This window comes from Colobus angolensis, unplaced genomic scaffold (genome assembly GCF_000951035.1).
Source record: "Colobus angolensis palliatus isolate OR3802 unplaced genomic scaffold, Cang.pa_1.0 Scaffold266, whole genome shotgun sequence".
Taxonomy (NCBI): domain Eukaryota; kingdom Metazoa; phylum Chordata; class Mammalia; order Primates; family Cercopithecidae; genus Colobus; species Colobus angolensis.
Genome location: NW_012115888.1, coordinates 3,866,737 through 3,879,271, shown reverse-complemented (window position 1 = coordinate 3,879,271; position 12,535 = coordinate 3,866,737). Strand labels below are relative to the sequence as shown.

Sequence of the window (12,535 nt, the reverse complement as noted above, 5' to 3'; positions counted from 1 at the left end):
ATCTTAAATAAATAAATAAATTAAATTAAATTAAATTAAATTAAATAAATAAATAAAAGAAATTAATCAGCAATATCCCTTTTACTTTGCAGATTTTATAATTTTTCTCTTTTCAGATTTGTCTGTCCATATCTCCATTCATCCATCCACCCATCCATGCTAATACACAGTAACTCATTGAGTTCACCTTTAACAGATTTCATTATCAATTCATGCAGTTATTCCCAGGGAAAAAGTTTGCTCAAAGACTGCCTGGTGGAAGATAAGAGGCTAATATCTAAGATTGATAAAGAACTCATGCAACTCAATAGCAAGAAAACATATAATCCAATTTTTAAAACGAGCAAAAGACTTAAATAGAAATTTTTCTAAAGATGTCATGAAAATGGCCAACAAGTACATGAAAAGGTGCTCAATATCACTAATCATCAGGGAAATGCAAATTAAAACTACTGTGAAATATCACGTCACACCTGTTAGGATATCTATTATCAAAAAGACAAGAGATAGTAAGTGTGACGGAGGGTGTAAAGAAAAGAGAATCCTTGAAATCTAGATTGTTGCGGCCATTATGGAAAACCGTATGGAGCTTTCTAAATAAATTGAAAGTAGAATACCGTATGTCCCAGCAATCCCTCTTTTGGGCACATACCCAGAAGAGATGAAATCACCAGCTTGTAAATATATGTGCATTCTCATGTTCATTACTGCACTGTTCACAGCAGCCAAGATACTGAAACAACCTAGGGTTCATCAATAGATGAATGGATAAAGAAACTATTTTATATTTATGAAATATTGTTATATTTAATATATAATATATACACATCATATATGTTATATATATGAAATACTATTCAGCCATTAAAAAGGAGGAGATCCTGCCATTTTCCACAATATAGATGGATCCAGAGGTCTTGGTGGATTTTAAAAAGCCACCTGCTCTATGTATGTTCTGGAAGTTTTTTATATGTTATGAAAATGTACTGCTCTCTTAAAAATTGGGGCATTTTTTTCCTGATATTTCAGGGAATATCTTATCTTCAAGTGAAATGATCAAGAGCTTTTTATGTATACTGCTTTGCATTGTTTCTTGCCAAGGATGCTGTGGGTGATATCTGCTCCTCAGTGATAAGGATACCACCTCGGAGAACAGAAGCTGCAGGGAAGGAAGGCGTTTAGAGGAACTATGCTACAGTTTCATCATGATCCCCATTTTCAGTTACCAAAAGGTCTTCTCAGAATTTAAGGATGCTCAAAGCAGGCAGCAATTAATTTAATTCCAGATAGAAGCTTTTGGCCATGTATATTTCACTTGGCATGTTTGCAAATCTCACTTTCCCTGTTCAGAATAATTCCTGGCAGTGTTGTAATGTTCTTCCAAATACCACTCATGCATCTCACCATCTTGCCTAAGGGAAAAGTAAAGGAAGATGTAGTCTAAACAGCTAATTTTCATATAAATTTACATAAAAATATAAAATATATTAAAATGAACAATAATATCCCCTTAGTGTTACTGCTAAACTGTATTTTAGCCCAATGCATATCCTTACTACTAAGATAAATGACAGTTTTGCCCCAAGGCATCAGATAGGTAGAAATTCACTTGGAATAGATATTCAGGCATGAAAGTGATCATACCTACAAAATATTCTAAATCCATAATCTCAGTTCAAATATAGTCAGCTTTCTCTCTGCGTCTGTTTGTATTGCAGCGTCATAAGACCAGGAGGAGGGTTACAGCATTCTTCTACCTCTGTCATCTTAATATTTGCCTCTGATGTTCTCCTCTCTGAGTGTGTGTGCTGGTACCCCTGCATCAGGGCCCCTGTTTCTACTCTTAAAAGAATTAGCAGCTATTGCCAATGTCCATTTAGCTACCAGTCTTCTGAAAGAAACATAGGAGAAAAGAATTGTATACAAAGAGTACACTTGGTCTTTCTACATCCTCTTCTGTAAACGAAATATACTATGTGGGAGGTAGAATAGTCCTTGTTTTGAATTTGAAGCCATGCTTTATTTTCCTGCTATAGGACATATTCTGGTACTCTTTATAATAACATCTCGTGACAGTAAATAGCTCCTGATATCAAAGGGTAAAACACATTGTATGACAAGCTGTGCATAGTTTATCCATAATAAAATTTATTTTCAAATGTAAATACATATATATATGTGTATATTTTTAAATTTGGAAATACATTTAATGTGTTTGTGGAAAATATCAAGAAAAGATATTTTGTGACAGCTTCTAGGCATACATCTGTGTAGTTTTTATTTGTCATTCTTTATAATCTTTTTAATTATCAGGTGCTATTTATCTAATTGAGACAAATTGTATCATCTTTTCAAAAGTTCTCTGAGGTTGTTGGCCTGCTGTAGGAATAGCAGGAAGGAATCAGAGACTCTTGGTGTGTCTTCTGGTAAAAGAAGCATCCAGCTTTCCTAAGTGCTTGGAGTATGAAAGAGTGGCAGGTTTTAGAAATCCACTTCACCCTCTCCCCTCTGCCCCCACGCACAGGGTAAGTATCTTTCATTCCTCAGGGGCCCACCTCTAGGCAGGTAGTGTCTTCTCCTTCCAGATGAATAAAACCTAGGCAGGCAGGACAGGGAGTTCAGCACCCTCACAGCTGCTAAAATGTGAGAGCTGAGAGCCTAGGATTGTCTTTCCCTCCTGGCCCGAAATAAGTTGTTCACCTGCCTCTGAGAAACACTGGCTTCCACGATAATTCTCTGAGTACCCATAATAATGAAGGTGGGTGCCATGGTAACTTGGATGGCAGTTTTGAAGTCCAAAATTGTTTTATGTTTGAGATTTTCCTTAAAGATTTGCTCTTCATTCTAGATGATTACCAAAGGGAAGTACGATTTCTTATGAATGATTTAAAATGCAGCATGTATACCACCTAGGATAGAAAAATACATGCCAAGCTAGAATTATTTTTTAACGTATACTTCCATTCAATTCAAGATGTTTGTTGTGCACCTACTATATATCATAAACAATGACAGGTGCTGCCGGGACAGAAACAAGGAAAGGATGTAATCCTTGTTTCAAGGGAGTTTTTAGTGTCATAGAAGGTAGGTCCATCATCTGTTGCCACAGTAATACTGTGTAAAAAAATCACCCCCAAACTCAGTAGTTTAAAAACACTGTTTATGCATCTGTGGTTCATCTGGGTATTGGCTGAACCAAGCTGGCCTTGGTTGAGCTTGTCTGTAAGGTACAGATTGGAGGAAGTTCTGTCTACTTCATGGGTCTCTCATCATTATTATTATTATTTTACAGTTTCACTGTGCAGTGGTGTGATTTCGGCTCACTGCAACCTCCAACCTCTGCCTCCTGGGTTCAAGCAAAAATTCACGTGCCTCGCCCTCCTGAGTAGCTGGGATCACAGAGGTGTGCCACCACATCTGACTAATTTTTGTATTTTTAGTAGAGACAGGTTTTTGCCATTCTGGCCAGGCTGGTCTCAAACTCTTGGCCTCAAGTGATCAACCCGCCTCAGCCTCCCAAAGTACTGGGATTATAGGCATGAGCCACTACACCTGCAAGGGGCTAGTGAGGTATGTTCTCCTCATTGTGATGGTAGAAGATTGAGAGGTCAAGCCCAACTGCACAAATGGCTTTCCTCTAACATTTTCTGCCAAAGCAAGTCACATAGACAAGCCCTATGTCACTAGAATAAGGAAATATACTCTTTCTCAGGTGAACTGCAAAGTATATGACAAAGGATATGGGGACACAGGGAGGGATGCAAAATTAGGAAAATATATAGCAGGTGCGCAAATGTCTTGAATTGAATAGAAATGCTAATATGTCAAAAATAATACAATCAACCACATTAGGAAAAGATAAATTCACAAATGTCTGTATAACAAATGGTGGGGGCTTCACAAGGGAAGGGATCCTATCTCAAAGACAGGAAGAAAACTTCTTAAAGGAGGTGACACTTGCAGCCACTCAGGAAAGGTGTTTGTATTTCAAGACTTGGCTAACATGGGAGGTTGGGGCAGCACATAATTCAAAGATGCTCCATGAGCAGAGTGTGGACACACATAAGCCATTCTCAGTGTTAGGTTATAAAGAAGTAACTGAAGAGAAAAATTGCAGCAATAGAAAAAGGAAATCTGTAAGAAAACTACAAGCAGGGGGAGACTTCAGGTCTCAGAAATTTTTGTGTTGTGCATTATTGCTGGAAGTAGAGAAGATGGTATGAGTGTTAATTTCCAGGGTATGAAATATGCAAAAGCATATAAGCATAGAGCTTTTGTTTAAATATTGAGAACTATAATTAGAGCTGGAAATGACTTAGAAATTGTTTAGCTCAGCTCAGTTGATAGATGAGGAAATATGTATTTTGAAGATAAATTCTCTGTGTGTGGATATGTATGTATATCTATATAGATACATACCTATACAGATAGTTCCTGATTTTACTATGGCTTAAGTATAATTTTCAGACTTTATGATGGTACAAAAGTGATACACATTCAGTAAAAACTGTACTTCGAGTACCCATTCAACCATCCTGTTTTTTACCTTCAGTACAGTATTCAGTAAGTCACATGAGATATTCAACACTTCATTATAAAATAGGCTTTGTGTTAAATGACTTTGTTACTGTAGGCTATTGTAAGCCTTCTGAGCACATTTAAGGTAGGCTACGATAAGCAATGACGTTTGGCAGATTAGATGTTTTAAATGCATTTTCAACCTGGGATATTTTAAATTTATGATGGGCTTATGGCCCAAAAGCCCCATAGTAAGTTGAGGAGCATCTTCATGTGTGTGGTGTATGTATGTGTGTAAAATATATAAAATATATAAATATATTAACAGAGAAAATACATTTACTCCTAAATAAAACCATAGATGTGGTATTATTACCATATATATCCAATGTGTATATATGTATTATTATATCCAATGTATATTGTATATAATATCCAATGTGTATTATTAAGTATATTATTTGTATAATATATATTATATCAATGTACATTATGTAGATATAAAATTTATATTATATTGAATCTAATACATATATACATTGGATATATATGGTAATAATACCATGTATGTAGTTATATATAATATACATTGTATTATTACCACATATATCCAATGTATAGATGTATTACTATATCCAATGTATATTGTATATAATATCTAATGTGTATTATTAGTATATTATTTAATATATATTATATAATATCAACGTATATTATGTAGATATAAAATTTATATTATATTGAATCTAATAATATGTACATTGGATATATATGCTAATAATACCATTTATATGGTTATATATATAATATACATTGGATATCATATATATCCAAAATATATACTATATAATTGTATTTAGAGAGAAAGACTAAATTCGTCTTCTGTGTATATTGAGAAAAAGAGAGGGGAAATGAGTTTACTTCTTGAAGTGGTATTCTAAAGAATTCTTAATTCCTCACAAATTTTAAAACTTCTGTGTCCTTATCAGCGATCTTTCTAGTTCCAAGGAATACAGTATGGCTCATACTATTCAAATGCATAGGGGAGGTTATTAATAAGAAGAAAAAATAAATATGTTTCCAGTTACCCAAGGACTGGAAATGCCCTGTGTAATGCCTGATCTAGCAGAGGCCTTTCATTGGCTGCCCTAGGCTGGGGCACTGTTATCAACAGAAAGGGGAACAGACACTGGGAGAAGTGCGCCAGGGCAGCAGGTGTCCTCTGTGCCGACTCACTAGTCTTCCTGTCTTCTGAAATTCACTCCCCTCATTTGTAAATACAACATAATCACCCATTTAACCAACATATAATTAGGGAGGTAAACCAGTTTGTGTATCTAATATATGAGGTTTCTCCAGAATAGAAACAATGAAACTTTGAAGTTGTTTCCTTTCCATAATCCCAGTTTGTGTAGACTGAAAGTTGTCAAACTATGACCTGATGGGATTTGTTCCCTGATCTGGACAGGGACTGGTCCAGCTGGTCTGCTTTTATAAATTAGGTTTTATTAAAACAGCCACTCTCCTTTGTTTACACATTGTTCGTGGTAGCTTTTGCACAACAATGGCAGGGCTTGTCATTGCAAGGGGGACAGAGCCCATGGCCTGCAAAGCCTCAGTATTTAATATCTGACCCTGTTCATTGCAGTCTGCCCACTCCTGGTGTAGACCACGGGGAATTGGCGCTTTCTGGAATGGGCGACTCGTGCATGTGCTTGGTCCTCTGGGATGGCATTGGCAGGAGTCGGCCCGGGGAGGACATCTGTGGAATGAGAATGTTGCCCCCATGAATGTGTTCTCTAAGAAAGAAACCAGTGCTGGCCGGGCGCGGTGGCTCACGCCTGTAATATCAGCATTTTAGTAGGCCAAGGTGGGCGGATGACCTGAGGTCAGGAGTTTGAGACCAAGCTGGCCAACATGGTGAAACCCCGTCTCTACTAAAAATAGAAGAAAAAAAAAAATGCCAGGCGTGGTGGTGCATGCCTGTAATTCCAGCTACTCGGGAGGCTGAGTCAGGAGAATCGCTTGAACCCAGGAGGCAGAGGTTGCCGTGAGCCGAGATCACGCCATTGCACTAAAGCCTGGGCAAAAGATCTTTTAAAAAAAGAAAAGGAAAAAGAAAAAAGAAACCCGTGCTTTTGCTGCCTCCCTGGGGCTCTGCTGAGGCCGTCATCCTTAACCCTTTGTTCTCTGTCCTTTGCCAGACTCCGACCTGAGCATGCGCACACTGAGCACGCCCAGCCCAGCCCTGATATGTCCACCGAATCTGCCAGGATTTCAGAATGGAAGGGGCTCGTCCACCTCCTCGTCCTCCATCACTGGGGAGACGGTGGCCATGGTCCACTCCCCGCCCCCGACCCGCCTCACACACCCGCTCATCCGGCTCGCCTCCAGACCCCAGAAGGAGCAGGCCAGCATAGACCGGCTCCCAGACCACTCCATGGTGCAGATCTTCTCCTTCCTGCCCACCAACCAGCTGTGCCGCTGCGCGCGCGTGTGCCGCCGCTGGTACAACCTAGCCTGGGACCCGCGGCTCTGGAGGACTATCCGCCTGACGGGCGAGACCGTCAACGTGGACCGCGCCCTCAAGGTGCTGACCCGCAGACTCTGCCAGGACACCCCCAACGTGTGTCTCATGCTGGAAACCGTTACTGTCAGTGGCTGCAGGCGGCTCACAGACCGAGGGCTGTACACCATCGCCCAGTGCTGCCCCGAACTGAGGCGACTGGAAGTCTCAGGCTGTTACAATATCTCCAACGAGGCCGTCTTTGACGTGGTGTCCCTCTGCCCCAATCTGGAGCACCTGGATGTGTCAGGTAAATGGACACTGACCTACCAGCTATGGGCCCTCCTGGTGCACCATCCTACAATGCCACCACCGGAAGGTCCTCTTCTTGCAAGCCATCAGAGATGAGGGAGGGGGGTGGTAGGGAGGCTGGCTTTTGCAGAGAAACTGTCTCTATGGAATCATGACCCTGCAGGCCACAAGTTCCCCTTTCATCAAATAATGTCCACTTCTTAGGGGAGTTCTTAGGGGAATTCTAGCACATTTTGCCTGGGAGTTGAGGTTAGTATGACTTTTAAATGTCTTTACTCTTCATAACTCTCACAGTTACTTCAGAGCAACCACAAATAACACAAACAGGGTATCTAATTGTGGAGAAATAGGAAACAAAAGGCTAACTCAAGCACAGTTAGCTTAGAAACTACTCTTGCGCCCGCTTACTGTTGGTCCCTGGAGCCTGGAATCTGTGTCTAAGCTATAAATATGACCTCATGTGTTTTCATACCATGGGCCGGACGGTGCACACTGTGGGTGGTAAAACACTCAGCTGTGGGCTGTGCTCACAATCACTTGCCATTTTGTAGTGTCTCCTTAGATTCCACCAGCATTCTCCTTACCTCTGGGTTAATCCTGCATCTTTTCTCAAGCAAATTCTCAATTACATAGTGCAAGGGCAAGGTCCATTGAATTAAATCTTTAGTTCTTTTAAAAACTGAAGGAAGTCGGGCGCAGAGGCCCACGCCTGTAATCGATCCCAGCACTTTGGGAGGCTGAAGCGTGAGGATTACTTGAAACTAGGAGTTAGAGACCAGCCTGAGCAACAAAGCGAGACCCCTCTCTCCACAAAAACTGGAAATATTAGCCGGGCACAGTGTTATGAGACTGTGGTCCCAGCTATTCTGCTCAGAGACTGAGGCAGGAGGATTACTTGAGCCCGGGAGTTTGAGGCTGCAGTGAACTATGATCATACCACTGCACTCCAGCCTGGAGGACAGAGTGAGACCCTGTCTCTGGAAAAAATAAAAATAAAAAAAGTCGAAGGAAATCCCAGCATGGCTGCTTTGCTTGGAAACCTCTCTCAGGCAGGAAGAATTAAAGCCCAGACTCACACTTAGGCGCCAGACATGATCTGGCTGGACTAACAGCCCCTTCTTATCTCATTTGCTGCCTAGTCAAAAAATGGACATTTGAGAGGCTGAAATATGTAAGATGCATCAGGGACTTAAAAAAAAAAAAACCAACAGCACGACCAGCAACCTCAGGGAGTTTGGGGGAGGGGTCAAGAAGTAAAAACCACTATGATGGGTGAATAAACAGAATCTGGGATTTACAAGCATCTGAGGCCAGTGATGCCCTCCAACAAAATCCGAGCTAAAGCCGGCTCTCAGCTTGCTCTCTCTTTCAAAAGCCAACATCTGAAAATATTTCAGATGACAGCCCATTACTTTTTGCAGATTGTTTTCCGTGCTAGAGAGCAACTCGCTGCTCCTCTACTTCAGCTGGCTTCAAGACAAAAGCATAGCAGCCATATGTTCAGTTAGTCATGAGTAGCCAGTGGCATCAAGAAGCAGGAAACCACGAGGTTTTCTTACATTTTTCCTCCAAGGAATTCTGGAAAGAGAAAATGTTGTGATGTGGCGGAAACAAGTTTCAAAACTTTGTGATTTAGGAAAATTCACAGCTTTTTCTAGATGTGTTTCCTCAGATCACAAGGTCAGGAGATCGAGACCATCCTGGCTAACATGGTGAAACCCCGTCTCTACTAAAAAATACAAAAAACTAGCCAGGCAACATGGCGGGCGCCTGTAGTCCCAGCTGCTTGGGAGGCTGAGGCAGGAGAATGGCGTAAACCCAGGAGGCGGAGCTTGCAGTGAGCTGAGACCCAGCCACTGCACTCCAGCCTGGGCGGCAGAGCGAGACTCTGTCTCAAAAAAAAAAATGACAAAGGACTGGGTTCTTTAACATCTAAGAATTGGAGCATTTTATAAACATTTCATTTTATTTTATTTTCTTGAATTAGAAAATGATTCAGTTTTGGAATCCCTATCTTTGTTAATGGTGCTTCCCATGCACTCTTAATACGGACTGCAACTAATTGTACCCTCTTTTGGAGGGTTTTGAAGTTCAGAAATGCAGAAACCACTTTTGCTATTTGGGGTGGAAATTCTTGCATTTCTAGCCTGTGTGATCCTGCCTGGCCCCTTGACTAACCATTATTAAGCCTTAATATCTGTCCTGTATGTTAACCTGCTTACTTTGAAAGTTCAAATGTATTTGTGTAGCCTCCCCTCATGTCTCCTGATGACAATAGTGATCTGTATACACAGAGATAAAAATGACGGGAATCTGCAGCTCACCAGGTTAAGAACACAGAATCCCACATATGGGAGAAAGTTTCAGATAGATGGTCTTGAAAGACTCAACAGGCCATGAGGATGGATTTGTCATCAGCACCTACTAAGGGTGCCCTCCTGTTCTGGGGGCATCTGGAAATTGTTATGTTGATGCAGAGAGGCCAGAGAGCTACCACAGTTGATTTCATTATGCCTGGTTCTCTTTAGTTTTACAGCTGGGCTCTGATAGTGGCCACGTTCTCAGTGGCAGTAAACTTGACTTTGGAAGACTCATCACTGGTCTAGAGCTTAATTCTCCCAAAGGAGATGAGACTGCCTATCCCATCCCTGGCATGCAGAAAATGTTTATCTGGGAAGCTATCTTTAAAGTCACTGAAAATGACTACAACTGTATTGTTTTGTCATTATCACATATTAGCTTTTATTGATAGTAGCATTAAACGTCAATGCACTATATTGATGAATGTATTGCAACAACGAGAGGAATGGATAATAACATATTTGTGAAAGCTGTATGAAATCTGGAATTAACTGAAGAAACCCCATAGGTTTGTTCAACCAGTTTTCAAAATATAAAATGTCATAAGTGTTAAAAATAATATTGCTTCAGAAAGAACCTCTCTAACTGGAGACCTGGAATCATCCTTGTTTCTCCTTCTAATCCTACCCAATCAGTAGAATCCTGTTCAGGTGACTCTATTTCCCCAGTGCCTTGAGTCTATCTCTGTCTGACTGCCTGGATGCAGGCTTCCCCAACCATTCCTTCTTATACCCATCTCCATTGCCTCCAGAGGAATTGTTTCAAACTACAAGTCTAACCATTCACTGTCCTGCATGAAACCTCCAATAATTGCTCCCTATGACCTACAGGAAGAATTCAAGTTCCTTCACAGAGCGTGTAACAGCCTTCATAAGATGCTCTTCTTAGGTGCAAATTTCATCTCTTTCCTGCATACACTCTATGATCCCTTCTGTAGAACCATCTTATCTGCATGTCCCCAGACACATCCTGTCTCTGCATACAATGATGTGTGCATGCCTCTCTGGCTTGTGTGCCTCTTCCTCCTCTGCCTACTGCCCCTCCTTGAGAACTCCCGAACAGACTTTGCATTGCTTAACCTCCAGTCAGGCATCCCCTGAATGTAGCCTTCCCTGCCTCGCCCCCAGTGAGCTAAGGTTTTTTTTTTCTGGGTGTCTGCCTTTTGGATACGGAAAGCTAGAGCACTGATGGACTTGCAATTCTCAACTCATGATGAGCTTTGAGCTTTATAAGGGCGGAAATATGTCATATTTCATTTTTGCACTTTTATGACATTGTAATTAAGTGAACAGAGTCGTCTCAAAGTTTTAAATGGTCATTTTGGCTTCTAAAAGGTTTAAAGTTCCCTTTGGTTAATACTGTAAGCAAGCATTTAGGAAGCTGTAGTGCAACAGTTAAAAATTCCTCATCAGTAAAAATGAGGTGGTTGGGAGGATTAAGTGAGTTAAGACTCGTTAAGTTCTCAAACACATGCTCTGATGAGAACCATGTAGTAGGCACTCAATAAATCACAGCTGTCATTGTCATTGTTGTATTGTCCTTGTTATTAACCTGCCTGGAAGTCAGTAGTTGCTCTTCATTGATTTAACCATCTTACACCCCAGAAGAGGTAGAGATATCACCCTAATAATGAGAGGAAGTGGTAATAAAGAGCATATTTGTGAAAGCTAAATGAAATCTGGGATTAATTGAAGAAACCGCACAGATTTGTTCAACCTATGTTATCTATTCCCTATTGAATAATATTTATATACCTTACCCTAGATGTCAAAGCAGGCCCCTGATCTCATCCCAAGAGATGATTCTTGCCTTGGTTTTATTAAATCCTTTCAGACACCCTAAATTTCACCTCATGGATACCCTAAGCCCCCCCCATGGACTTGCCCCTTGCTTTCCTTTCTCTGGAATTTGTCTACTATCTTACTACCTGGACCCCATATCTATTAATGTATATACAGATTGTTTTTCACTCCACATCTATGCATCCAAATTATTTCTCTCTTTCAAGGACCCCTTTGGAAATCATGCCGTGGTGGCTTCCAAGTTTCCAAAGACCCCTGGGTGCCCAGTGTCTGAATGTTCACTTCATTTTCTACTATATATCTCTTGTGTAATTTATCAACTCTATGATGCATCATAGTCATTTCTTACCTCCCTTTCTGAATTGAAGTCTTGGAATGAGGAGTCAAGAAACTTATCTGTAGTCTGGTTGTACAAGTCATATAATCTCACTGAGCCTGCAATGCTTCATCTTTAAAAAATGATGTTTATTTTAGATGATTTCTAAGGTTCTCTCCATGTCCATAATGTTTGAATGTGTGAACTAATCATAAATAATACCTGCTGAGCCATGAACCAATTTACTTTCTTTTCAACCCAAACCTAGCAAATCTGTAAGAGTTTGGGCAAAATTTAAAATCTAAAATTATTGATCTAAAATAATACAAGCCTATAAAATAGTCTCTTTACCAAAACTGAACTGAACAAGTATTTCATTAAATTTGGAATTCAGTTTCAAAAGCAAAGTATACATTTTCCTGGACCGAATATATTATCTTCCCTGGAGTGTAGCAGATTTTGCTAATCTTGTTTTTAAAGAAAGGAAACTAGAACCAAAAGTTTAGGAGCGAAGGTTATCATATGATCTTGAAAAACAAAGTGGCTTTACGGGTGTCACAGGCGTCACAGATGGCCAATCACTACTATAGACAAACAAATTCAGTGCAAGCAGGATTACAGTCAGCCTCAAGAAAGAAACTCGAAACAAAGGGAAATTGCAAAGCTAAAAGGTACCTTTTGCAAAACCACAAAGCCCACTGGAACAGTGTGACCTGCCTC

The 12,535-nt window shown here is 40.3% G+C and overlaps 1 protein-coding gene across 2 annotated transcripts in view; it reads left to right on the top strand.

Annotated features, from left to right (window-relative positions):
• Window positions 1-12,535, top strand: part of FBXL7 (F-box and leucine-rich repeat protein 7) — a 446,617-nt gene that overhangs the window by 427,996 nt on the left and 6,086 nt on the right. For both annotated transcript variants that reach the window (XM_011947457.1, XM_011947459.1), the window contains exon 3: window positions 6,723-7,334. In XM_011947457.1, coding sequence (XP_011802847.1) covers window positions 6,723-7,334 — 612 coding nt within the window. The remainder of the gene's footprint in view (window positions 1-6,722; window positions 7,335-12,535) is intronic.